Source organism: Drosophila guanche, unplaced genomic scaffold (assembly GCF_900245975.1).
Source record: "Drosophila guanche unplaced genomic scaffold, DGUA_6, whole genome shotgun sequence".
In the NCBI taxonomy this organism is placed as follows: domain Eukaryota; kingdom Metazoa; phylum Arthropoda; class Insecta; order Diptera; family Drosophilidae; genus Drosophila; species Drosophila guanche.
The window spans coordinates 6285929-6313054 of NW_022995749.1; the positions used below are offsets into that span (position 1 = coordinate 6285929).

Here is a 27126-nt window from a genome sequence, read left to right on the forward strand (position 1 = left end):
AGAGATGAGGGCAGGCGGCGCGCGACGAGCATGACATCATATGGCGTGGTGGGCGCGCGGGGGAGGGGGGAGAGGGGGAGGTGGGAGGGGAGGCGGGGGGGGGGGGGGGGGGGGGGGGGGGGGGGCAAGGCTTAAAAGTGCTGTGGACTTTACACAGAGTTTTCCCCCAGCGAGAATCCCTGGCAAAACGCGCTCGGGCTCCTGCAGTCCACTCGCCACAGGTGCAATATATAATTCAACCACAATTTTAATTATGTTGGTAAGAGAGAACAAGCAGTAACAAGGAGAAGCAGCAGAAAGAGGGAGCAGAGAGCAGCATCAGGAGTAGTTTCACATTGCGTAAAGTTCAATATTTCTACATTGTTTTTTTGTATTAAGATATTTATAGCCGCCTGCACTTTGGCATGTACCGCCTGCCAACTCTGTGATTTATACAACTGCATTAAATTTCCATTAATTGTTAAAACTAAAGTACATATTTTACTTGATTTTAGAGCCTCTTTTGGCTGAAACAGAGACTGCGACAGAGACACTGGGCAAACAGAGACACAGCATAGTTAATTTTTGTGAACGTGTATGGGGCAGTCTAGGAGCAAAACCTTGACTAAAAGTGCAGATTTGTTTTTGTTTCTAGCACTTAAATATTTATCACAAAATTTGTAAATAAATTGCAATGTTTTCGGTCATTTTGTGGGTCGCAACAAAATGCTTTAAATGCACTTTGAGTTTTGATAAATATCTACAACAAATTGTGTTTCTTGCAGCATAATAAATGACACTAAAAATACATAAAGATGGATAGATTCTGCTTAATTTATCTTAAACTCTATTAAAAAACTGACAAAATAGCTTCAATATTTCATCATTTATTCGGCAATATTCTCCCATTTGCTTTGTTTTTTTTTTTGCATGTGGTGCATACTTATATTAATTAATAATAAACGATTTTCAGATACTCTTTCACAATGGTTTCCAATTCTATGGTCAATCCTTTGGAAAAATCACTGAAAATTCTGCCAATTAAATCAATCTTTCACGCATATCAATTTAATGCAACATAAAATACGGTGGAAAAATCCTGTGAACAATAAACACGCATACAAAAAGTAAACAAAACAAAAAAAAAACACAAGAAGCGGCAGAAAAAAAGACAACATTTTGAATGGCGATGAAATAATAATGTTTCACAGCAAAAATAGCCTACATAATACAACTGGTTGGAATTAATTAATTAAAAACAAGTGCTGCGTGCGTGCATCTGATGCTGGTCTAAGAAAGAACAATAGCGCGATGTTTCTACGCTTTGATTGCAAGCGATGGATGGATGCATCACCTCACCACACATCACCACACATCACATCACATCACATCATGGCTGCCAATTATAATCATCATCAACATCAACATCAGCTGTAAAAATTTAAATTACAGAGCAGTGTGTGTGTCAGGGAAAACAACAAATGCAAACGGCCACAGGGTGAAGCACGAAGCAACCCAAAAGTAAGCTATAAAATTATGCACTTTACAATTGCACTCGCAAGGCAGGAGCGGGCATGCACGAAACGAAACGAATGTGAGAGAGAAAAGGGTAAGCAAAAGCGCACCAGTGCAGGCAATTTAGCTATTTGTGTTTCTGCTAGTTTTGGCTATTTTTTACAATTATATTTATATTTGCTTATTTATTTTGTTACAATTATTTGTATAATTTTAATTAGGAGATAGTATTTATATGAAATAATTGCTTTAATTAAATTTAGTTGTCTCTTCTGCTCATTCCAAACGCTCTCAAAACATGGCCCTTTTTTTGACAGCACTGGAGAGCAATTCCAGCATAACTGAAAGTCGAGTGAGTACCGCAAGAGGTACAGGATAGAAGAGAAAGAGAGGGCGGGAATGAGAGCGAGCCTCGAAGGAGTGGGATAGAGTAGAGTGGCAGACAATACATATAATAACTGTGAATTTAGATTACTTATGATTATTATGAAGGCCTATGCTTCGTGCCAAAAACAGTAAACATGTCTCTCATTCGCTTCTCTTGCCTCTCTTTTCTCTACCTCTGGCATGCATGTGCAATAAAATCCATTCTACAAAGTGCACTGCTTAACGATCCCCCCCTATTTTTAGCATACACCATCATAATCGTAATCATATTCCTGGTATTTCTGGCATCATAAAACAGCAGCACTAGCGCAGCGCAGAAGCAGCAGCAATGCACAGTCGTCCGTCCGTGTCATTTATGGCGCTCACTCCACAAAAATATAAAAAGCGGCTCAAAACACTCATTGGCGCGCTTAATGCTAGAAGCTTGAACTAAATTTCGCTTTAGTTTATGACACTCTTTTTTAGTGCGAGTTTTGCATTTCAAACTAATTGCGCGTACATAGGTTATTTTTATATAAAAAACTTAAGTTAAATGAGTGTAAGAGTATAAGTATTTCCGTAATCAAAAATCTAATAAAACCTTAAACCTAATAGAGACCTTAAATGTAAAAAATATCGAGAGTTAAAGCTAAAAGCTTGAGTGGATTAAAGCCGGAGAAGGCTTTATGACAAGGAAAAACAAGGGAAGTCAGTTTTGAGAAGCAGAAGAGGAAAATATACCTACAAAATCCTATCCTATGAGATATTTTGGCTTGTGCCCTTTCGTTTGCCCCTTAATCACTACTAAATTTTAAATTGCATATAAATTGTTTGTTCTGAAGCTGGGAGCATCAATGGGTAAGCGGCGTACGATTGGGATTCGGGTTTTGGGGCATCAGTTTCAGGGATTGGGCATTGGGGCGTCATGTTTCAGTGATTTGGGATTGGGGGATCAGTTTCAAGGATTGGCTGGCAAAAAACGCAGCTGCTTCTTAACAATAATTTCCCCAAATGTGTGGTTACGTTTAAGCCGCAACAAATGCCACCAACAACCAACAGCAAAAAAAGAATGAACCGCCCCCCAAGCAATAATAATAATAATGCCCTGCTGCCAGCCTCCAATGTATCTGTATTTACAATTATTAACGTGTATGACATACGCACACACACATGCATAAATGAAGGGCAGAAGAAACAACAAACATAAACTGGGGGCAGTCTACATGTGCGGTGAGGGGTTGAGTGAGGGAATACCCCGACAAATGTGCGGCGGGCAGCAGCAATAATAATGTATCTGTATCTGTGTGAATAATGATAAATGCCTGTGTGTGCGTGCGTGTGTCCTCTTGTTGCTTTGGGGGGGGTGTGGGGCCTCCTGTGTGTTGTCGTTGGCTTTTTGTGTACGTCTGTGGGGGCCAGGCAATTAAATTAAACTTAACACAGGGCCACAGCCCAGGGTCCAAAAGAGAGCTGTCAGGGAGAGAGAGAGAGAGCGATCTCCAGCTGGTGGTCTGCTGCTGCTGCTGCTGCTGCTGTTGCATGTGTGTATGAGTGGGGCGTGGCATTGGCAATCAGCAGTTACAGTTACAGCAGCTAATTATAAGGCATAGACTACTGGAGGTTTAACGACACACCAGAGACTGCCAGAACCTCCACTTCCACTTCCACAACCAGCTCCAGCCCCAGCTCCAGCTTCATTTGGAGGACATTCCATTCGGCGGCTCAATAACATTTCAATACCACCCAAAGTGCGGTAATTCTTTAATTATTTTTTATATTTTTCAGAGATATTAATGATTAAAGATTTGAAAACATTTAAGCATGAAGAAACAAGTACCCCTAACATTATAAAACTTTCCTGTACATCCTGCCACTCTTTTACTACTTTTCAATAACATTCTTCTATTATTTCTACTCCGCATCCTCCTGTTATTTTTGCTGCTACTTTTACTGCCACTCCTTTTCCCCTCTTCGCCCTGTAGACCCTACTTATTGCCTTTGCAAAATCTCGAAATATCCATAATCCCCTTGCCATCTGTCATGTTTTCGACATGAATTCTTGGCATATTGTGGTTACATACTCTCTTGATTTTCCTACTTGATTTTGCCCCCTTTTTGGCAGCCACTTAATGCCTTCATCAAATGAGAACCACAGAATAATACCGGTGCTCAGTTCTGTCTCTGCATGGCTCCCCCTCTCTCTCTCTCTCTCTGCGTCTCTCGCTACATGCATCTCTGCAATGTAATTTCAATTGAAATATCAAAAAGATAATTACCATAATAATATTGCAGCTACCAACAAAAGGTAACACTATGGAGTGGATAGGGGAGAGCATTGGAGGAGGAGGAGTGACGCAACACAATGGCAGTTGAATTGAATGCAAAATGAAAGGCGAAAATGGAGCACAGAGAGAGAGAGGGCGAGGGAGAATTGAAATTTATTACCGCCAAATACACAGTAGGTGGGGGGGTGTAGTCCCATAAAGCGCTTTTCCACACACACATAAAGAACACGTAGAAGAACCAACACATATGAAGCACATTAGAGATTTGAAATCAACTTCAGGGAAACAGAGACAGAGAAACAGAGTGGCGGAAAGTGTGTAGAGAATGGAGTGCAGGTGGAAAGAGATAGTGAAAGGGTGTGAAAGAGACGGCAAACTCACGGGGGAATTCTTTGGCACAAATTTGAATTTTATTTGCTACTTCCGTCCCCGTCCGTCCCCGTCCGTTCGCTCGCTCGTCGCGTTTATTGTTCGACTGCACCTCGCATGAGTACTCCCCACTCCGCACGAGCTGCAACTGCTTATGCACCTGCCCCATTGCCACACTGCCAATGAAGTTGCATATACATATATCCAGCGGCATTTTGCTATTTGCCCGCACAGCCCGCAATAGCAACTAAAAGTGCGGCAGGGAGTCAGCTAATGTGACGCATCAACATTTGCATACAAATAACTTCAAACGCATGGAAAAATAAAGTCAATGAATAAAAGTTTTGAACTCATTTTGGGGTTAGCTTAAGACTTCAACAGGCAGTCCCAATGAATGCATTCGAGTACGAGTCAAATATTTAATATTCCGATTATTCCGCAATAAAAGTTTTCCGAAGTTTTAAAGTCATCCGAAGTTTTAACATACAATATAAAAATAAACTAAATATAAAATAAATATAAAAAAGAGTTGCATTCTTTAGTGGCTGTTATGGGAATCTCCTCGACCCCGCCAGTGGCCGTCATGGCAGTCTCCTTGCCCACGTCCGTGTCTTCCATGGGACGCTTCTTGACTGATCGTTTGGGGCTGCGCCGCTCGATGTGCACCCCGACGCCCAAGCAGACCACGCAGACAGCATTTAATTTTCACAAAGCAAGCTTCCCAAAGGATAAATACAACAACAGTCATGAACAATGAGAATATAAAAATCCAAAAGACATATGTCCTGAAATTGTGATATTGTTATTGCGATCTGTGACTAATGTTTAGCTTCCTTAGAACTTACGAATTCACTTCGTCCTCTGGTACAAAGTCAATGGGTTTTGTTTGATTAAAGACTGGGTCCAGGCTGCAATGTTGGCTAACGGATTGATAGCTGACTTCACTTGCAGCTGGAACTACGTATGGATTTACTTTCGTAGCGATTGCCGTCATCGGTTCGATGTTCAAGTTCAAGGACTTTGCTTCAACGAATGGACTCGGAAGAAAATCATTCTGTACAGTTTCAGTGTCCTCTTGCAGTTTTGGATCTTCAATCCACGCTATTTCCTCGATCTTTGGTTGCTTATTTTGCCAAAAAGGCATCCAGGATATGGCAGAACCGTCACTGTATACAAAGCGGGATATAATTGAATAAATCCAACCCGTCAGCATTTGTAGCAAGCCCATCACGTTCTTTCTTTTGCATGAGAAGGGAAGATCTTTAATTTAAGATAATTTACTAGTAATGCTAGTAAATCGACGCAAAACTAAAGGCAAGCTGATTAGAATTAAACCTCTGTGTTGCCCTCTCTATTATTGCCATGGCTTCTCCTCTTTTTTTTTTGGTCACGGAGGGGATCTGCTGCTGAAGTAAACATCATCACGGTCAATGGGTTTTAATTAGCTGACATTTCGTGGACTGCCGGCAAATGTGTGGTGGCCGCAGGTAAAAAGTGAATTTGTAACCCGAAAAACGTGATACGAATGCCTGAATTTTAAACGAATAAGCCAATTCTTTTCGTGTGTGTGTGTGTGTGTGTGTTTATTTGCGGGATTTTAAAGTCATTCTATAACTCAATTTTTCATCAAAAATTAAAACTCGCACTTTATATAATGTTTAATACAAAAAATCAAAATAGAAAATGCATGAAAAAAATGTGCATTATGCTCTCAAAGCTTCAAAGTTACAGCCACTCCTTTGTAAGCACATTCCCTGTTCCATTAAATCAACCAATCATACACTTCCAAGTCTTCTAATATCCATCAATCCGTACAAAGCCATGGCAATAGGCACCCCGAACAAATCCCTACAAAAATGGTCTAAAATTTGGCAGCAACTCCTCGACTAAATTTCAAAAAAAAAAAAAATGAAGAAAAATCTCCACAAAAGCTGCCGAATTTTTAATTAAATCTCGTTGCATATTTGACTTGTTCATGCAACCAGCTAGAGAGAGAGAGCGCGAAAGCATCCATTGAGCTGGGGGAAAACAGGTGGAAAAAGGTGGGAAATGAACACAAAATTTAAATGAATTCTGGTATGACGCAGCAGCAGCAGCAGCGACATTTTGTTTATGGAAATATTTATACATAGATTTTTATTTTATTTCTAGTTTTTTAATTGAATTACAACAGATTTGTAAATGGGAATGAACTGTATACATATATCTGCACATATGTACATATATGCCAATTTTTGGTGGGTATATTTTTAGAGAATAATTTCCATATGCCGCCTGCCGCCTGCCGACTGCCCTCGTTCGCTGAATGTCAGCTGACAAATTGCTAATTGAAAGAGCTCTATGGGGAAGCTTACATGAACTAGGCGTGGCATACGCCCCCGCACATACATGTAGCATGTGCGGCAAGAGTTTGCTCTGAATATCCACTGACCTGTGCGAGTCGCGTCGCATTTGTTTGCTCCCAAACGCAGGGAAGGAGAAACGCGAACATGGTGGCCCGCCTAACGATGGACACATGGATGAGGCTGGGGCAGGAGCAGTCGCAACCCTCAATGTGGTTGCAGGCAGGCAGCGTGGCCCGCCCCCACTTCGTTTCCCACTGATTTATATGCAAAACGCGCAACAAAACGACGAAAAAAAGAAAAACAGTTTTTCAATTAAATGTTCGTTTGAGGAGTTGTCGTCGCTTGCTTGGATTTTCGAATTTTCCAAGCCTGTCGTATAATTTATTAGCATTAACATTTACCCTGCTCAGCACCCTTGCCCCATGCCCCCTGCCGACACTGCAGCAGAATCCACAGCCTTATTTTTGCTCATCAAATCGCGGCGCTCAAATCCAATAGCAGATATAAAAAAAAAAGAGGAGCAAAATTTGTGACAAATTTGCTTTTCACTTTGGAAAATTAAAAACCGAGCGAGAAAACAAAAAAAAACAGGGGGGGGGGGCCAGGAAGAGAGAGTGGAATATTCTTTTTCATTCATCATCATTGCAGATATTTTGGTTGATGAAGCGCTCCCAGAGAGAGTCGCTACCCCATACCCTAGGCACAAAACGGGGCACAAGCGATTTTCGAACTCTTTGGGAACACACATTTTCCGTGACAACTTTTTTGTTGATAGATGTTGAGATCAGGGAAGGATTGAAGTGCATATTATTGAGGGTTTTTTATGTATTTTCAGCTAAGTTTTCTAGGATTTTCCACACATAACTATTATGATACTTTCTTGAACCTTTTTTTTACGCAAGAATGATTCTGGAACTAGCTATTTGTTGGCTCTTTTGAATGTGAACCACTCGGTATGGAATTTTGGTATGTACTTTATGAGATCTTTCGTCTATTGTAAATTTTAAATCTCTCTTAATGAATGCTTTATCCTTCTACTTCCTCTTAAAACTAAAGAGTATTCCTCAACCCTACTCTTGTCTAAATGAAAGTTCTTTCGTCTTGTATTTTTCTGGCGACTGCAAACTTAAATCCGAAAGGCATTTGGATATTGATTTACGTTTACGTAAAAGGCAATATCAAATTGCAAAAGCAGCCAGCCAGCCAGGCAGCCACCCTTAGAACTGACAGACAGGGCACCCATCGCCATTCCCCCTCATTCTGCAGCACCCCCACTGGTCTGTCCTCCTCTCCCTATGGAAACATATCGAAAAATGCGAAAATTGTACAATGAAAATTGAAGTGAAATTAAACTAAAGCCCCGAGGCGATAACGACTGAATGTCCCCACTGTGTGTGCCCCCCCCCCCCCCCCTTCTATAGAGTGGTATTCCGCCCCTCACCACTGTGTCTCTTCCGACTTGTTGGCATTCATTTAGCTCTGTGGCCTGCCCTGCCTGACGGACACCCCCCAACTTTGGGACACTTAAGCGTCCGTCCGACTGGTGGTGGTGCTGCTGCTTCGAGGGCCAAGAATGTGACGACAATGTTCTTCCCCCTGGCAGCACCTACATCCCCACACGCCTCCGCATACTTTCTAATGAGACAAAAATTGCGATTTGAATGCAAATAACTGCAGGGGCTGCCCTGACTGCCTGCTCCTTCAGACGGACAACAATTACATGGCAATGGAGTGGATCCAAGGAAACCTGAAACGGGGGCTGCAGAGCAGAGGGATTGAATGTCTGGGATCTGTATCTGTATCTGAGATTCATTTGCTGCAGGGGGAAGGGTGGCAGGGTGGCAGGGTGGCAGGGAGAAGCTTTTGTGTCAAGCGGCATTTAAATTTGACAAAATGAAATGTAGAAAATATTTCGGTTTCGGTTGCGGCTCCTGTCTCTCACTCTCTCTCTCTTTCTTTCTCTCTCCTGACGGCTGTTGTTGGCATTTTAATGAAGTTCTTAAAAAGCTGGACCCAACAGAAAAGAAAGAAGAGAGAGAGGGCAGAGGTAGAGGTAGAGAAGTTGCCCAAAAGAGGCGGGGAAAATGTAGAGCTAGGTGGTTTTTGTTACCTCGTATTTGCATTTAATTAAATGCCAATAATTGAATCAATTTGCACCATGGAATGTGGCATAGAAAATCTCTGCTACTAATCAACAGAGCCTTGCCCCCACCGCTGGGTCGTTGCTTAACTTTCACCTGGCACTGCGCATACTTGGATTTTATTAATTTGAGAAACGGCACCAGGACACAGGGCCGCACAGGACACTGGCCATGGTGTAATAGGCCATAAAGCCACAGGAATGTGGCCAAGAGCGAGAGCAGTTGGCTTTCAAGTATTTTGTCATAGCCTCTTGGAAATACCATCGAAAGCATTCCGAAATTTAATTTGGCATTTCACTTCGAAACGTTTACCTTGATGTCCTGTGGATCCTGTGGCTTTTGAGATGGCAACGGAATTTCTAGTTAATCAATTGCTCCCCCTCTCCCCCACCGCTTTCTGCATTTGTCACCAACAAAATTATCTGTCAAAACTGCTGAGAGAATTTATTCCTAATGGTTTTTCTTTTTTTGTTTCATTTCTTTCTATTAATTGAAATGACATTTTAAATGGAATTTTGAATGTTGTTCGTGTTATAGATTTGCAGCAGAGGAATGTCCATAAAAACGTTTCACGCAAAGCAATGCAAAAAATGTCCAACTATATTTTTATATATTTTTTTTATATCAATTGTTCTTGTATATTCTTCTAGTTTAATTATTTGATTTTTGTATCAATCTTTAATTAAAGCCCCCTCTCCCATCTTAGAGTGTATTTCCACATTCGTTTTTCATCTTCCAGGGGTCCATTTAGTTGATCTTTCGAGTTTTAATATTTTCATTTTTGCTGGTTGGCAAAAACTGATTTAAATTTCATTTCGTTTTCAATTTCCTTATAAAATGTTTTCTTTGTACAAATCAAATTTTAGCAACTAATTATACGCATATGTGTTTTTATCTCTATTTTTTCCGGAATATTTGCTTGAAATGCGCCCCATAAAAACCAATCAAATATTTATTGGCATGTTTTTTTCGCATCGAGAGCTGTTTTCTTTTTTTTGTTTTTGTTGGGGTTTGTTAGCTTGTTTTGATTTGATTAAATGTTAACATTTTGCACAAGTTAACGCCAATAAATAAAGACAAATAATTGGGGCAGAGCATTACATATATTTATAAATATTTCAATTGCAAATTCCGTTTTTTCAGCATGGATTTCAGCCTTTAATTTAATTTGAAATACAAGCACAAATGGGGGAGCGGCCGGGCTGTCCTGTCACAGATTAAAGTGTTAATGCAACATAAAGTGTTGTTGTTTCTATTTGTTTGTTTCTGTTGTGTGTGTGTGTGTGTGTGTGTGTGCTTCTATTTTTTGTGGTTGCATTGATGGTTTAGCGAACAATTTGCATTGCAGCCGCAGAGATATACGGAGACCCGTACTTTTCAGGCATTACAAAATACTAAACTGATTATCCCCAGCATCGAATGTGCGGCATTTGCGAATGGTTTCTGGATTCTGTTGCCATTCTGCTGCTGCCGCTGCTGCTGCTGCTGCTGCTTCATCATTATAAATTCAATTTAGCCAATCGAACCGAATGTCGTAATTTGATTATGTTGATTTTTGCACATTAATTGCATATTTATTGACCCGACAGACTGCACATCCAACGGCGCAAAAACAAGAAAAAACCATGGAAATGGTCTATTGTTTGTCTGAAATGTGTTACATAAATATGGAATTTGTTTTGGCAGTTTAAGTATTTTAATTGTCAATCAGAATGGACTAATTGACTGTCAGATAAATGGTTCTCCGATGTGGTTTTAATAGGGTAAATACATACTTGAAACTCCTTTCAGATTGTGATATTTAAGGGTATTTAGATACAGAAAATAGGTTCAACTCAAACAGTGTTTTCTATTCTTCTTTCCTCCTCCAACAACAACAAAAAGAACACAGAAACACATTCCAACAACAAGTACCCACGCCAAGCGCCGCTACAACGAGCCGAAACCGTTTCAAGAGCAATTCAGAGAGGGAGAGAAAGAATCGCCGACATGTGGGCAGAGCTCAAAGCAAAGCGGGCAGAGAGGGTATAATCTGGAGCCAGCTGCCAGAGCGGGACGGAATGACGGCAGATCTCTGCCGACTGAAATATTATGCAATTAAGCCGTTATTTCTACTGTTAGTTTCCCTCTCTACCTCTCGAGCAAATGAATTCAAATGAATTCGAAGCGCGTGGCTGTGGCTGAGGTTAACTTTGGGTGGGTGCGAAATGGAGAGGGGGTTGAGGGGGTAACAGTGCGTTGTGTGTTCAGTAAGAGCAAGTGAGAGCGCGTAGTTATTGAGTGACACTTATTTATGAATTTATGTACATTCATAGATATTTTTGTACTAATATAGGTACATACATAACTATAAGTGCAGCAAAGACACAAGATGACCCTTTGCTACAGTCCTCTTGCTCCATTGCCGCTCAAATTGCTGTTGTTCATTACATTTAAAGTCTAACCACAAACTTTGCCAACAAATTTCCACTCAAATAAGCTTACAATATTTTTTTTTTCCAAGCAATTATTAATTGCATGGAGAGAGAAGACGCAGAAGACCCAATCGAGTTTATTTGCTGGCATGCCAAGGCTTAAACGTCTATAAATTTTGCAGTGCCGAAAGCCTCTGAGGCATGTGCTTTGCTTTGCTTTGTTGTGGCCAATAGCCTCCAACAGGCTTTCGGATTTCTTTCCATGAAAATTATATGCATATATGTATGTACCGCAAAAGCTTTTGCTGTGGCTTCTTTTGCCAAATTGAGAGAGAGAGAGAGAGAGAGCGCTCTCTACCTTCCCCCCACCCAGCATCAATCTCAATCAACTAAAACCGAACTTGTGGCCCCGAAAGATACTCCCCCTCGATTGCACATGGTGTAGCAGCTGCAGCAGATGTGTGCTGTGCTGCCGCCTCTGCAGTTTCGTGGCCAAAGTGGAACGTGTCTCAATAACAAAATTAACAGAAATTGCAACATATTGTGTGTGCTGTGTGTGTGCGTGTGTGAGTGGTCTCTCGTCCTGCTGCAATCAAAAGCCAAAAGAGAAAAATGAACACGGTACGTGAAAGACCAACAACTGTGTCAAATTGATATTAAAAAGGAGTCAAGATGTTGCAGCAGCAACACGCATGCCCCAAAAAATCGAGAACCTATAACTGCTCGCTATTTGGACTCCTACAAATATGAGAAACATGAAAGAATCTGCTTAATTATTGTAACATTTGAGGGGTAGCTTCAGTGGCCACACCCACGCACCTTCAATCCGTCACAGCTTGTGTGGTTCGTGCCACAAAAAAAGCTTAATGAAGCGACACACAAAAAAAAACAGAAGAAAAAAAAAAATAAAGAAAGAAAGAAAAGTGGGTGAGAGGAAGGCGGTCGCACAGTCTTTGGCAACTGCTGCCCCCAGAGAGCTCGTTGCAGGACCCATTCACGGAAGTCCGAACAGCGGCAGGAGGAAGCCACAGAGGACGGGGACTGGGACTGGGACTGGGACTGCCACTGAGAACTGTAACTGAGGGGGACTGAGCAACACATGTGACCAAGAGTTTTGTGGACAGAAATTGGCATTGGTGGTTCGGAGGCCATTGAATATGATAGAAGCAGAAATAGAAAATACGAAGTACGTGCAAAAATTTCAACGCTTGATTAAATTTTCGACTCACAGTTGAGAAGGTTGCGTTGGCATCGTATTTGGGATTGGGATTGGCATTGGCAGCAGGAATGGCAGGGGTAGCATGCCCAACAAGTGTTGGCCAACTTGAAAGACAATCAGGCAGCAATTTAAAACCATTTTCACTGTGGGCAGAACCATCCACAGAATGCCACCTGCCCTGCTGCCCGGCTGGCTGGCTGTGGCAGTAACTTCTGCCTGATTAGTTTTGATTTGGTTATTTGGCATTAGGCAATATGCTTGGACCTTTTTTTTCCAAGAACATCCTCCTTGGCTGTCTCTTCATTTTTTTTTTTGGTTGTTGGACAGCAGAATAAACTAATTCCCAGTCATTCAGTGACGCAGCTGTACGTATGCTGAGGGGAAGTTCAGTCTCGCAATGGGACACGGACATGTGCTTCAAGTTTTAATATAAACTTGGATCATTGTGCCATATGCGACGGAAGTTTCTGTCGGAAGGTTAACTAAACCAAATCATCTCTTAACTAAATGGCATGAGGGGTAGATTACGGAAGTGCGACTGGACAAAGCGGTCAACGAAATGGTTATGTTATCGATTCTATGATAGATTTCCCAAATTAAAAAAAACTTTAACTTTAGTTAACATTTAAAATGAGTGATAATTGTGATTATTTAATAAAAAGGCTTGTTCCAGGCAATTTAAGAATCCAATAGTCAATCGATGACAAAAATGCATCGATAATTAATCGATAATAAACTGAATTGTTGCTTACTAGCTTATGCAACACTTCGATTACTTTTGCATTTCAACACTGAATCGATAACATTATCGCTGTATGTTCTGTGGAATTATTTTCAGCATTTCCAGCTCTTAAAACTTTACTATGTAATCTGTGTTTAAGTGGCCTAATTCCTCAACCTGTTTAATAATTCGATAGGGCCCTAAACTTTCCTGCTCCGCTTGCCACTTATGCCACACGCAAATATTGATGTATAAGTAAAGTAAATACATTTGACACTACAAACATAATGTGGTCAAACTGTAGATTAATCTAGTTCGAGCCACGTTTGTGCATGTTTATCAATGCTGTATCCATGTATCAGCAGTGGGGCAGCACATGGCGCATACTCAATATCAGTTAGTGGCACGTTTCAATGCCAAAAAGCAAAGCATCAGAATTTGCTGCCAACCAAAACCAACAAATCGTTAACCTCCCTTTGGAAAGTTAAATGGAAAGTTGTGGGGTGGCGATTAAGACATTTAAGTGCAGGTCACAGGGGAATGGGCAGAGAGAACACAGAGCTAGCCACCAGTGGCACCTCTATAATTTGACAAAAAAAAAAAGCAGAAACTGGGGGAACGATCGTTTGTCGCGCGTGTTGAAGTTTGCAGAATGTACTGAGGGGGGGTGGAAAGCATTACACTTCCGCTAAATGTCGCTATTATTTAACAATTTTATTTATGTATGGTTTTCATGCAGGCCTCCCCACCAAGACCCAAGACCTAGCAGCGCATACCGTTGCCATGTGGAATATAATTTATGGTTTACTCTGATTCCCCCATAGGCCCCCTAGGCAGCCAGCTAGCCAGCCAGCCAGCCAGCCAGCCAGCCAAGCAAACTAAATAGTCGTCCTCGTGGACATAGTTGAATGGGGGAGCCCGGAGCAGAGGGCGACCGACCACAAGTCAGTGGCAAAAATATGAAGGAAAACAATTACAGCTGACTTAACACTTCCGTTACTTGTTAGAAAAGCCGCACACGTTTACAACTCGTCCTCGCAGTAGTCCTCGCCGGGCCCAGACACAGGTAACTTGGCCAGGATGGGGCTGGTGGCTTTTGGGCGTGGGCGACACATCAACGTGAACGTTGACGAGGCGAGGGACACAGCAGAGTGACTGCCACCAGCAACGAGGCGGCTCCAGAAACGCACTTTCCTCTCAAGCACTTGAAATTGTAATTTAACACGTACAAAAATATACGTTTTGTGCACTAGTTTTTTTTTTGGAGGGGTGTGCTGGCTCCGGTTTTCTGGCACTGAGAGGGTTACGGAAGGGTTTTTTTGTTGGCCACATTTCAGGTGGTTCTGCTTGAACTATAAGTTAGAGCTCTTTAACTGCTTAACTCGACTATGGAATACCTATTAAAAGTTGAGGAATTAATTAAAGAATTAATGGCCTAAAAAGATTGAGCTTAAAATCAGTCCAGGTGCAGTTTCTTAATGGCAGGGTATAGAAAAATCAGATAAGATATTTATTCTCAGTAAACGCGCGTTATGCGGCAGTGCCCCTCGCTCCTTAATGACCACAGGGTATATAGCAGCATTCACATGCTTTCCCTGATTGATTTTTCTTGAGTTTCCCTTCCCTTAATGATAGTTCTAGTTTTTGTAATTATATTAACATTTTATTTGCTTTTTTTATTCGCTTAAGTAAACTAAACTGAAATTAGTTTTTGCCACAAAACTAAACACACAATGCAAAAATTTGTATACAAAAATATGATTTTTTTAGAATAATATTTAAAGCACCTTAACAAGGTTCTGGTTCGTATTTTGTATTTGCATTTTGTGCGCTTCAAACTGAAAGATGATTTTGCTGTTGAGGGGTGGATGGAATAAATTTGTTATTTGTTATATAATTCTCTTCTTTAGAGGCACACTCAAAAGCTTCAATGATTCGATTTGCTGCTTAAATACCTAAATCCTATAAAAATGTGTGTAAATCAGGACGTATGGGAGAAATAAATGATATCATGGTTGTTGTAGGTTTTGGTATACAAAAATCATTTCGAAACTTAAGCTTATAAATGGTTTGTTTTTTGCTTTTATAGAAAATCAGTATCTTTGGATAGATTTATGTAGTATAAAAATATAAAAAATTATTAGTTAAATAGGCGGGCTAGATGTTTTGAGTAGTGAGTGATAAAATATCCCGTGAAAGTCTTTCTTTGTTTTGGCTGTCCGAGAGAGAAGTGGGACAGACGTTTTGTGTTCGAATATTTCAATACTAAAATTCGTTTGATTGTAGGAAGTTTTTAGAGCTTAACCAAATACTTCATTTGTTAATTTAAAATTTGTTCATAGACGACAATGTTTTTAGTTTTCATATTTTCTTCATAGACATTTTAATGTTTGTAATTTGTTGCCTAATTTGTATGCTATTTATGTGGTTTTCTATCTATTTTTGTGCACTACATTTTTGATAAATTACTAAAGGATTCGTTTGGCATTCAAAGCTCTCGATTTAAGCAAACAAATTAAAGGCAAATAATTTGAACAAATAAATGTATGCAAATGATATTTCGAAATCTTTCTAAGAAATTGAATGAAACGTTTGAGAAATATTTTTATATTTGCCTAAGAAATTGTCATTAATGTCATTGACTTGTGCACACATTTGAGACATTTTCTAGTGCATTTTTATAACATTTTCTATTTGCACAAGAAAATTGCAGTAAATACTATGACCTGTGCAATGTTTTGGTTATTTTGTTTTCACTATTTGAACGCATTCCTTTGAACATATCTTTGGATGACTTAAACTACATCAACAGATACGTAAATTGTACAAAACGTTGTAGCTAAATATTCAATCGTAGATAAAGATACTGAATTAAATCAATAATTTTGAACATTATAATTGCACAAATTATTTGCCTTTTAACCAAAAACGAATGCTAACAAAAGCGCGTACCCAAATTTACAGCAATATAGATCAAGTTTAAGATATAAAAAATGATATATCAATGCCAAAAAAAAAGTAACTCTTTAGCCAACTAATTTGGTGTAAATTCGAAGCCTTAAATTCAATATATATTACACATAATTGTGCGCACAAATTGCCTTATTTGTTCGATTCTTGTCTATGATATATATTCGATATATTGATATTCGATAACACTATTAAAGTAAACCTGAAGCTCTAATATCTAGGCAAAGCTTGGACGTAACTGGGTTGTTGCAGCGAAAGGCGCTGCAGGCCTCACGCTGCCGTCTCCGAGGGGGCATGGGCCTGACCAAAGAGCTCTTCATAGGATGGTGCTGCAAGGAGGCCAAAATGAATCAAAACATCAACCAAAAACGTGTGCAAAACTTACGCAACTCGTGCACGCCTGGCGGCTGTCGTGGCTGCAGAAACGAAGACGATGATGCCGTGGATGGCAGCTGACTGTAGCCACTGACCGGAGGCGCTGCAGCCGACACTGCCACGGGCTGTGGTGTGGGTGGGGCCATTGGTGGTGGCGGCGTCAGTGCCAGCAGCGAGTACTGTGGCGACTCTGGCAGCGGATAGGATGGCAAATGCGGCGGCGGATATGATTGCACCATCGACGGACTGGACGAATAAGGCATATAGGGCACATTGGAGCTGCGCAGGCTGACCCGCGCCGAGGGGCTGCCAAACTGCGAGCCATATTGCGAGGATTGCGAACCGCCCGACGTGTACGACAGCTCCACACCGCCCACGGCGGGACTCAGTGTGGCCGTCGACGAATCGGAGGTGGTGGAGTTGAGGCTGCTGCATTCGCTGAACTGGGAGGAGCGCGAGGGCGAGCCAATCGACGAGTCCAGCGAGGGATACACCTGCAGGGCTCCGGTGGGTGGTGCGGGCTCAAAGGGATTGCCAAACGTTCCATTGGCATCGGGTCCGGGCGGACCATTCTCGGGCCGGGGTGGGGGCGTTGGGCGCATCGATCCCTGTCGGTTTGAGGCATCCTGTGAGTATACTTTGAAGGGCAGATTCAGCACCAAATTCTTGAAGAAACCCCGCAGCACCGCCTCCACACGCAGCTCGTAGACAATCGTAATGACGCCGCTCAAATGATCGTCTGTCGGTTGGGCTCCCTCGGGCATGAGCAGCTCGTGCGCGAAGCTCCTCTCGCTCTTCTTCTGCACGGAGCCCGTCTCCTTGTTGGCAATGGAAATGCACTCGACCTTCTGCACGCGCAGCGGCACATGGCTGTAGTACGTCACATACTGGAGCACACTGAAGCGCAGCTTCTCCACGTTCGTCGTGCTGTTGTTCATGACGGTGACGCAGATGCGCAGCGGTTCGCCGCGCACAGCAAAATCCTCGGGCAGCAGGGCCACCATCGTGATGGGACGTGTGCCAAACAGACTGATCGTCTTGGTTATCTGCTTCTCCAAAGGACTCGGCACGCTCCTTTGCATTGCCTGCAGCGGCATATTCTTGACCACCGTAAAGTGTATGTTGTGCCGCTCATCGAACGTCCAGGGCCGCTGTATCAGCACACGCATCTTGTACTTTATGCTGCCGTAGCTGCCCTTGAAGCTGGAGGGTAACTGCCTTCCCAGTGCCACCTTGAAGATGAACGTATGCTCGCCGGCGGATAGCTCCAGGCCGCGTGGCTCAAAGTCCGGCAGCGGCGTCTCACTGTGCTCGTATATCTCCTTGCTGGTGTAGAACAGACTGCGCGTGTACTCATTGTTGTTGGAGTTTTTGCGCAGTATTTCCATCCATTTGCATTTTCCTTTGCCAGTGACTTGGATTTTAATGGCTGCAAAAAAATAAGAAAGGAAAATTTAACTTTTTGAAACACAAAACGCCATCTATTGGTAGTTTATGGTACCACTGCGTGCAGCCCTGAGCTATCAGTTCCTATCGATACCGATATTAGCACTTTGCGCTTGCAGTATTGCAACGGATGGTATCTTGTAATACATTTAGCTTCATAACATAAATATTGCCTTTCCTTGTAATTTTGTGTCATTTTTATCAACGAAATTGTACAAATTATAATCTATACCAATTACGATTTACGGGTGATATTTAACTACGAAAATATACGATATATTTTTGAGGGTCGTTCGGTATATTTAATCGATAAAACCGCGGTCACACTAATGCTGTGCTTTGACTTTTTTTTTGCATAAAATAAATTTAATTTTAAGAAAAAAACACGTTTTTATACAACTAAATTGTGCTTAAAGTAAGTTCATACATTAGGACCCTTGTGTGGCTTAAGTTTTGGCAATTATTTGTGGCAGCTGCGTCTCGCGTAAAGCGTTTATGCCGGTGCACAATTTTTTTGCGCAAGGGCTAACATTTTTTTTCGTGTCTTTTTTTTGTTTTTTGCAGAGGACGCCCATTGTGAAAATTGTTGTGGGGCCGGGGGCCACAACTAACGAAAATGAATAGTGAATATATTGGCAAGGCGATGAGCTACCATGGCCAGCCGCTACAAAAGATTTGGGACGATGAGCGTGGCGGCGAGGAGTTGCGCCAGCTGGGCCTCACCCAAATGAACTTCAGTGTGTACCTCGAGCGGCAAAAGTATTTCACCTTTCAGGAGCGTGCCAAGCGGCTCAAGGTGCACCAGTTCCTGACCCGCAAGGCGGTCGAGCTCTACGATCGTGGACTGGTGGCGAATGTCATGGAGGATTCTGTTGTGGCCATAGGTGGGTGGCAGTTGATTTTTTGCTAATTGAAACTTTGACTTATAAATTGCGTGTTTGTATTTTAGGTGCCGAATGCCTTGTGCAGCAGCCACCGTATGAGTTCTTTACACAGCTCAAGGACAAACGCAAAGCCTGGACATATCGTTTGGATGCCCTCAAACAGGGCAGCATTATCTACGCGTCGGTAATGAGTTTGCCACGCTTCAATCGTTTGATGGTGAAGCCGCTGTGCTCGGATGAGCCACTGCACTTGTATCTGGCAGATATACCCATAAAGGTGAGTTCGCCAGGTATCCATCAACAAATATTAATCCCTTGTGCTGTCTGTAGGCCACCATAATGCAGGCCAATTGGGGTCCACTGCCGCTGGACAAACAGGGAAATCCACGTCAATTTGGCCTCAACGATATACTACGCTGTGAGGTGTGTCAAATCTCTTCGGATGCGGAACGTCTGGCACTGAATATGATTGGCATCTATCACCAATCGCCAGATCTAAAGCTGGGACTCTGCGACATCAAGGATTTGCCCAAATACTATCGGTAGACATCAATCCCCTGCTGGGAAACCTTTTGTAAATCTTCCTTTTGTTCTCTTTTGCAGACAAATTCATAGTCAGGAACATCCTTCGAGTGTGCACTATGAGGATATGCTGAGTGATGCCCCGGAATTCGAGAATCCCAATTATGATTTGCTGTTTCAAGTCAATGGCCTGCAGCCCAATGAGAACTTTTCAATGATGAGCCACATCAAGTTGGGTTTCCCGGAGGCGGAATATGCCTCGGAGTTGCGTCAGAAACAGGCCTCCCAGTGGGCGTTTCGGTAAGTATTGTGGAGCATACCCAAAATGGTTTAGTTGTGCGACAAAAATTGTGTATTCCATTCCCACCATTTGCATACCGTTTCGTTTCCCCTCATCGATCGCTTAAATCACACAAAAAATCAGCTCCGTGGCTGATGGCATTGAGCACTTTAAGAATGGCCAGCAAGTTGAGGCCTTTCAGTGTCTGAATAAGGCGTTGAACATTGATCCGCGCAATGTTGAGGGCTTGGTGGCGCGCGGTGCCCTCTACGCGAATCGTGGCAGCTTCCTCAAGGGTCTGCAAGACTTCGAGAAGGCCCTAAACTTGAATAAGTACCATGTGAATGCGCGTATATACATGTGCGAGACCCTGGTGGCCCTGGGACGCAGCTACGAGGAGAAGAACTGCATACCCGATGCGGTCAAGGCCTACAATGATTGCCTGAATCTATTGCCGCAGCATGCGGAGGCACGACTCTCATTGGATGCACTGCAACGTTGCTCGAATTTGCCCCAGGGAATTGCAGTTGGAGTTGGAACTGGCGTTGCAGATGGTAAGCATACTACCGATGTTGTCGATTTGGCCCAAACATCGGACGAGTCCAGCTCCTCGAGTGGTGGCAGTGTTGAAAGTGAAAGCGAGGATCAAAGTAAGTACAAGACAGCGTTGCAGGTTCCCTTTTGTGGTGCTAACCCATTCTACATTTTAGCTGGAAGAGCACGTGGCAACAGCACCAGCAGTAGCGCCCATCCGACACAATTTGGTGGCGGTGCTGGCGACGACAAGTTGGCCATTATCGATGCCGAAAAGGCCAACGAATTCAAGCTGGACGAGGATGAGACCATGTCCAGTGTGCGCCGACTGCTGCGCGAGGCCAACAAGCACAAAAAGGCCAAAAAGAAGGGTAAAAAGAAAAAGGATAAAAAGGAAAAGAAAACAAAATCAAGATCCGGCAACAACAGCATTGCCGGCGATGAGGATAACGACGATTTGGATCCAATAGAACTGCTCAAAAAGTTTGACATTAAGGAGGCCTTCAGGTGAGTGGTGTGTTCCCCCATTGTGTGTAGAAATATTTGATCAAATTTCTTTCTGCATTTAAAATTGCAAACTGGTAGTCAGGACAAGTATGTACTTTACAAATCGTTCGATTGTGTGTCGTAAATGCAATCTCTACTTTAATATTCTTTGTCTTTTAGGCTATTGAATAATTCTGGCAACGATGCCGAACTGAAGGCCAGGCTGCGGGAGTACTTGCAAAAGGGTGGTGGCCACAATGCCTCACCGCCGCCACCACCACCATCGATGGCACGCAAACTGGAACCATTTGGCGGTGGTAAGAGGACCAGCTATGATGACATGGGACCCAGCACATCACGTCATGCGCATGCAGCAGCTGCCTCGACTTCTACTTCGAGTGCCGCTGCTGCTGTTGGATCTAACAGCGTGCAGGTGGCGCAGCAGGTGGCAGCCAAATTCCAGGAGCAAAAGAAACACCAACAGCAGCCACAACAGGTGCAGCCAACGCCCAGATTCTCCTTCCAGATTAAGCGTCCCCTGCAGATGGACAAATTCGGATTGCTGCGTCTGGCCATGCCGGAGCCACAGAAGAATCTGGGACGCAGCAGCAGCTCACGTAGTCGGAGCCGCAGCAGGAGTCGCTCGAACAGGAGACGCAGCGAGCGGCGTCGCAGCTCGTCGAGGCGCAGAAGCCGCCGCGACTCGCGTTCCCGTTCGCACAGTACCGCGCGCCATACCAGAACCAGATCGCGCTCGAGGAGGCGCCGCTCCATGTCACGTTCCCGCAGTCGCTCGCGCTCTCCACGCCGCTATGGTGGCCGGTTTGGTCGTGGTCGACGCTTCGATCGCGACCGACGCTCTCGCTCACGTTCGGTTCATCGCCGGCGAACGCCGTCACCCTTTGTGCCACGCCGCACACCGTCACCATTCGTGCCCCGGCGCACACCATCGCCAGCGTCTCGCTTCCGGCGCTCACGTTCCCGCAGCCGGTCACGCAGCTACAGTCCGCGTCATTTCCAGTCTCGCTACACGTCGCGCGGACGTGGCCGTGGGCGCGGCAGGAGCCAGAATCGTTACGCCTGGTTCAATAATGACCAGCGGACAGAATCGAATGGACGCAGCGTTAGTCCAGGAGATCCAAAAAAGAATGCCGATGGTTCAAAAAAAAATGCAAATGATCCCACAATTGAGGAGGTCGACGAAATGATCAAAAATGCACAAAAGGAACGCAAACAGGGACTCATCGAGGCGACATCCAAGGACGTAAGAGAATAAAAAAGCAGGCAAAAAAAGCATAAAAAAAAGAAAAAATGCAGCGTTAAGTTTTGATTTAGTTCTTATACATATTTGATTTTGATATTCAAAAACTTGTAATATGTTATTATCCTTAACCAATTATTGGACACCAGAAGCGACTCTACTCAATAAAGAAGCTTTCGAAGCAAACTCTTTTTAGCATGTCCGGCATGCTGTGTAAGCCCAACAAATTGATTTCCAAATTGTTTAATTTATTTCTTAACATTCCATTCAGAGATATAAGAGAACCACCCAAGTCCAAAGGCATTCACTAAGCTTCCAGTAGTTCACACCCACCCACACACATGCAAATGCACACGAGAGCAGAGCAAAACTGCAAAGAGAGAGCGTGAGAGTGGCTCTCTTTCAACTGCAGTTGTTTTTGTATGGCTGTAGCCATAACACAATAAAGAGTAGGTAAGACAGTGCAACAAAGCTTGCTCTTATCAAAAGTCCAGCCATAGCAAACTTGGAGAGCAGCGACTAACCGCCTTACCATCTCTTTAGCATACCCTGCACACGACCGACCGGCTGTCAGTTTAAAAAAATCATACGAGTAGCGTACGAGCGTTGGGGGAGCAGAACCTAAACAACAAGAGGAGACGACTAAAACACACATCAAGATAAAGTTTCATATCATTTTCGCCAGCCGGCAGAAGTAGAACGCGCGTTTGTGATTGTTCCACATTATTAGAATATTTAATGCGACCAGTTATCGCAATTAGGACGAGGGCGAAAATTGAAAATCGTATTAATCAAAACTAATAATAAAACCCAAGTGCCGTGTAAGTGTGACAAATATGCATACATATGCATGAAATTCTGCAAGTTTCTTTACATAACAAACAACAAAAACAAAACAATTAAAAGTGCAAGGTGCTGCGAAAAATTCAGAAAACATATGCGACAAAGTGCACGCGCAACAAAAACAAACAGCAAAAATGAAGAAAACACGCGCCGACATTGAACTTTTTTGTATAATTTTCCGCTTGGACTTTGGACGATAAGCGCGAACAACAACAAAAACAAACTATGGCGACAACAACATTCATCTGGCGAGTGTTATGAGAAAGACAAAGAACATAAAAACGCAGAAGCCACGCTTGCTAGTGCTCTTATTCGTATTCTTGCTCTTCGTTTATACTGTAGTTGTTGTTGTTGTTAGTGTTGCTCTTTGGGTGCGGTGCGGTACACTTGTTGCCATGTGGCTTATGGCCACGCACATCCCGAATGATTTGCTGTGTTCGGACCTGCATTTATCGCGAATTTTTGTTGCAAAACTAACTGTGGTACAATTATATCAGCTGTTATTACAATCTCCCCCGTATCTATATCAATAATTATTCTGTGTTTAGTCATAAAATAATACAGAAACTATTAAATATAGTATGTAATAACCTTCATTATTGAGTATCGGAATACTTATTTTTGTTGAGTGCTTTCGATAATCTAATCAGCAAACTTACTGTGGCCCATAAACTACGTTAATGTGGCCACAAGTGAATTAGGTTTGATTCCTATTTTTGGTTCAGCGAGTGCCCCCCCTTCCCTTTAATCAGTTACTAACCCCACAACAGAAACACGCACTTGCACATCTTGTAAACTCCCCCTCTTTGCATTTAATTTCAGCACAAATAGATCAGATAGCAAGCTAATATGTATACGAAAATCTTTCGTGCTGTGATAATCGGAGCACCCGGCTCCGGCAAGGGTACCATTTCGGAACGAATTGTGAAAACCTTTGGCTTCCTGCACATCTCCTCCGGCGATATATTGCGCCAGAACATTATCAATAATACGGATCTGGGCAGGAAGGCGCAAGATTTTATCAACTCGGGCCAACTGGTGCCCGATGAGATAGTCACCAAGACCATGCTGGCCCGCATCAGAGAGGTGGGCAACAAGTCCTACATTCTGGATGGTTTCCCACGCAACAGTGCCCAGGCGGATATTCTATCGGCACGTGAGCAAATCGATGCCGTCATCAATCTGAACATTCCACACGATGTGATAATTTCCCGCGTGAAGAACCGTTGGATTCACGCACCATCAGGTCGAGTCTACAACATTGGCTTCGATGATCCCAAGGTGCCGGGCAAGGATGATGTGACGGGCGAACGGTTGACCCAGCGTGAGGACGACAAGCCCGAGGTGGTGGCCAAACGTTTGCAGTTGTACGATGAGCTGATGAGTCCGGTTTTGGCCTGGTATGCGGAACGTGGTCTGGTCACCAGTTTCAAGGGACGTGAAACCAAAGAGATTTGGCCACGCGTCGAACGTTTCCTCAAGGATAAGGTCCAGGGATAGAGCGGTGGTTAATGCGGTTATTTCCGAGTAGAATTTCTTTAATTGTGCACACATTTAATTGATAAGAACAATGTGTTCAATTAAGCCCAAATATACATATTTATATCTATCTATGTGTGGGACAGGACGGAGAAGGAGCAGGAGTCTAATTAAATGTAATTGCCGAAGCCGTACAATGTGAAAGCGAAACGAACTAAATGTGTATGTCCAACTAAATGTACTTCTTTCTTTTGTATTGATTAGCCAGCGACACCCTCTAGGATACAAAACATTCTCCCTCATACAAATGTATTGTTCCTCCCCCCAGCCTTTTTTTATAAACATCATCTTTTTGTACTCGTTTTTTTTACTATGTGCTCTGATAATAAATCGCGTTTTGTTATACTGTCGCTGATAATTGAACTTTCGACTATTCGGTGGCAGCGCCACAAGCACTAACTACGCTTAATATGCGGGAGTCAACATTTATGGCTTCCCTCCTATTGACACACAAATGCCTCCACTTTGCTGCGTAGCGCACTCAAACTTGAAAGCTGCAAGAGATGGCATGGCGCTCCCTTTTGGCGAGTACTCTTTCACACACACACACAATCAAATCAGCTGCTCACACTTGCACACACAGAGGCAAATGACAACAGAGAGCCAAACTCTACACTGGTGGGCAGAAAAAGTAGGCACTGTGGGTCATATTCCAAGGCAGATTTTAATGCTGATTTTGCTCAAATGACATTTTTGCTACACCTCTTAAACAACATTTAAAAAGTAGCATAAGAGAAATAGTTGATTGACTAATGTAGTTGCAATTTATTTTGTTGACGACCATGCACTTTTTTGTAGCCTTGACTGTGCTGAGAGCGCGCGCCGCTCTGACTGCCCTCAGACCTGGCTTTGCGCCTTCACCATTACAATATTACGGCATTTTTGGCACACAAACAGACAGACAATTAGAACAACGCTTGCGCTTCTATCTCTTTCGCTCCACTGGGGGGGCGCTAAGTGAAATGCGTTTGCCATTTCCTGAAACAAATGCTAATGCAAAACGAGAGCAAAATGCTGCCGGGAGTGCAACCGCAATGGAATGCTTATTGATGAATGAAACGCAAGTGCAAAAGGCAATTGAACGAATTTGCGTGCGAAAGGGGGCAGAGTGCGCGGCAAAGATATCATCATGGGCAGGCGGGCCACAGAGGTACGTACACTATAATATGGCTGCTGTGCTTTGCAAAGTTCTTTGTTAATGCCAATGGGGCCATAACCGAACTGTCGTCCCGCGCGAACAATGGATTCCAGCCAAATGACAAACCAAGGCCCTGACTCATTTGCGACTACAATAAATGCAAGTTCGGCTTGTGAATCTTTACAGGAAACCAACTATGACAGCAACTTACCGCGTATCTTTGTGCGCTTGTTCACATTCATCCAGATCTCGCCGCGTATTATGTCGCCGGCAAAGTAGATCCCGTCGGGATTGTCCAGCGTTATACGTAACCGTTCACTTTCCATTCTGCCGATGCGATGGCTGCTGCTCTTATTAAACACTTATCCAAAAATAATTTCGTCATTAAAATGCCGCAACATAGAAACGCAGCACTGCAACAAGACACCCGCGCCGCACCCCTGAGTCAGTCTATATGCAGAATTACAACTACAACTACAACGATTTGGGCCGATTTACAACATACAACCGCGGAAGAGAGCTTTTCGATTTGGCCACTGTGTGAGTTTACTACCGATTTCACGCCAATTTGACACGACCAGGGCGGGCCCCTGCCTGCCCACAGATGCAGCTACACACACACACTCGGGGCTGTGTAATTGAATTCGATTATAGGAGCCATAAATGGTTAAATAATTTAATTTCTTATAAACTATACGTTAGGGTTGTCAAATATATATCAAAATATCAATATATCGATATTTTTTAAAATAAAAATATTTTTACATCGGGATTTTAATTCCCAAAATATCAATATATTGATCAGTTTTTGCGATATATTTTAATATATCAAGTTCGGTAACTAAACACAGGATCTAAATAAATATATAGGGTATATTGTATTTGTGCACAAAAGTGCATTTCCGACCACATAAAGAATATATTTTCTGTTGTTAGTGGTATTGATCAGCATCCATTGCCGAGTCGATATGGCCATGTCTGTCTGTCCGTCTGGCTCAGAGACTATAAGAGCCACCAGAGTTTTCTAGAAAAATAGGAAATTGCAATTTATGCAGCAGTGGTGGTTTTTGTGAGGTGTGAGGTGTGCCAGATGGAAATAGTTGAATAAGTCAAATTAAAAACACAGAAAAGTGGAATAAGGATTAAAGATGTTAAAAACATATGTAAGGTTTCTGTTTTCTTTGTGGTAGCTCTTTATTTCCGATTCACACGGAATTGAATTTTAGCATATATAAAACATCAGATATATCGATATTTTTGCAGTGATATATTTTATATTATTTTGATATTTTTCAAAGCAAAATTTGTCAACCCTACCTTTTAAGCGAGCGAAGCAGTGAATCTTAAAATATTTTCCTCGACTTTGATATTCTATTTTATATTACCAGCTAGTCATGATTCTCAGCGCTAAATCTAAAATTGTAACCGATTTATCAGTCAATTCTCCATCAGATCGGCTAGTTTTCATGTTTCCCCTTTATTGGAATGTTTTCA

General features: G+C 42.7%; 4 protein-coding genes across 5 annotated transcripts; 2 read left to right on the plus strand and 2 right to left on the minus strand.

The window, feature by feature from the left end:
• Nucleotides 1-5048: 5048 nt before the first annotated feature.
• LOC117585377 lies at nt 5049-5802 on the minus strand. Its single transcript, XM_034274825.1, has 2 exons — nt 5360-5802; nt 5049-5299 (listed from the first exon to the last, which is right to left on the minus strand). The coding sequence occupies exons 1-2, from the start codon at nt 5740-5742 to the stop codon at nt 5053-5055; spliced, it is 630 nt and encodes a 209-aa protein (XP_034130716.1). The 5' UTR covers nt 5743-5802; the 3' UTR covers nt 5049-5052.
• Nucleotides 5803-16456: 10654 nt separating this feature from the next.
• On the minus strand, nt 16457-26336 carry LOC117585860 (arrestin domain-containing protein 17). Its single transcript, XM_034275613.1, has 3 exons — nt 25844-26336; nt 16710-18128; nt 16457-16653 (listed from the first exon to the last, which is right to left on the minus strand). Exons 1-3 carry the CDS (start codon nt 25956-25958, stop codon nt 16595-16597), a joined length of 1593 nt encoding a protein of 530 aa, XP_034131504.1. The 5' UTR covers nt 25959-26336; the 3' UTR covers nt 16457-16594.
• On the plus strand, nt 18465-22339 carry LOC117585859 (tetratricopeptide repeat protein 14 homolog). Of its 2 annotated transcripts, XM_034275610.1 has the most exons (9): nt 18465-18560; nt 18710-19029; nt 19095-19306; nt 19360-19571; nt 19633-19851; nt 19976-20481; nt 20542-20872; nt 20951-20959; nt 21032-22339. In XM_034275610.1, exons 2-9 carry the CDS (start codon nt 18762-18764, stop codon nt 22125-22127), a joined length of 2853 nt encoding a protein of 950 aa, XP_034131501.1. In that variant the 5' UTR covers nt 18465-18560; nt 18710-18761; the 3' UTR covers nt 22128-22339. The 2 variants fall into 2 exon arrangements, with proteins under 2 accessions (XP_034131501.1, XP_034131502.1); XM_034275611.1 differs by lacking the exons at nt 18465-18560; nt 20951-20959 and having other exon boundaries at nt 18762-19029.
• Nucleotides 22733-24853, plus strand: LOC117585862 (GTP:AMP phosphotransferase AK3, mitochondrial). Its single transcript, XM_034275615.1, has 2 exons — nt 22733-22933; nt 23778-24853. The coding sequence occupies exon 2, from the start codon at nt 23805-23807 to the stop codon at nt 24453-24455; it is 651 nt and encodes a 216-aa protein (XP_034131506.1). The 5' UTR covers nt 22733-22933; nt 23778-23804; the 3' UTR covers nt 24456-24853.
• Nucleotides 26337-27126: the final 790 nt, after the last annotated feature.

Bases quoted from the DNA above. Each gene is read 5' to 3' on its own strand.
- LOC117585377 (XM_034274825.1), bottom strand. From the start codon at position 5,742: ATGGGCTTGCTACAAATGCTGACGGGTTGGATTTATTCAATTATATCC. The intron at 5,300-5,359 runs GTAAGTTCTAAG...TCACAATTTCAG, and splicing joins CCAGAGGACGAAGTGAATTC to GACATATGTCTTTTGGATTT.
- LOC117585859 (XM_034275610.1), top strand. From the start codon at position 18,762: ATGAATAGTGAATATATTGGCAAGGCGATGAGCTACCATGGCCAGCCG. The intron at 19,030-19,094 runs GTGGGTGGCAGT...TTTGTATTTTAG, and splicing joins GGATTCTGTTGTGGCCATAG to GTGCCGAATGCCTTGTGCAG. The intron at 19,307-19,359 runs GTGAGTTCGCCA...TGCTGTCTGTAG, and splicing joins TGGCAGATATACCCATAAAG to GCCACCATAATGCAGGCCAA.
- LOC117585862 (XM_034275615.1), top strand. From the start codon at position 23,805: ATGTATACGAAAATCTTTCGTGCTGTGATAATCGGAGCACCCGGCTCC.
- LOC117585860 (XM_034275613.1), bottom strand. From the start codon at position 25,958: ATGGAAAGTGAACGGTTACGTATAACGCTGGACAATCCCGACGGGATC. The intron at 18,129-25,843 runs GTAAGTTGCTGT...ATTTTTTTGCAG, and splicing joins CAAGCGCACAAAGATACGCG to CCATTAAAATCCAAGTCACT. The intron at 16,654-16,709 runs GTAAGTTTTGCA...GCCTCCTTGCAG, and splicing joins GCCAGGCGTGCACGAGTTGC to CACCATCCTATGAAGAGCTC.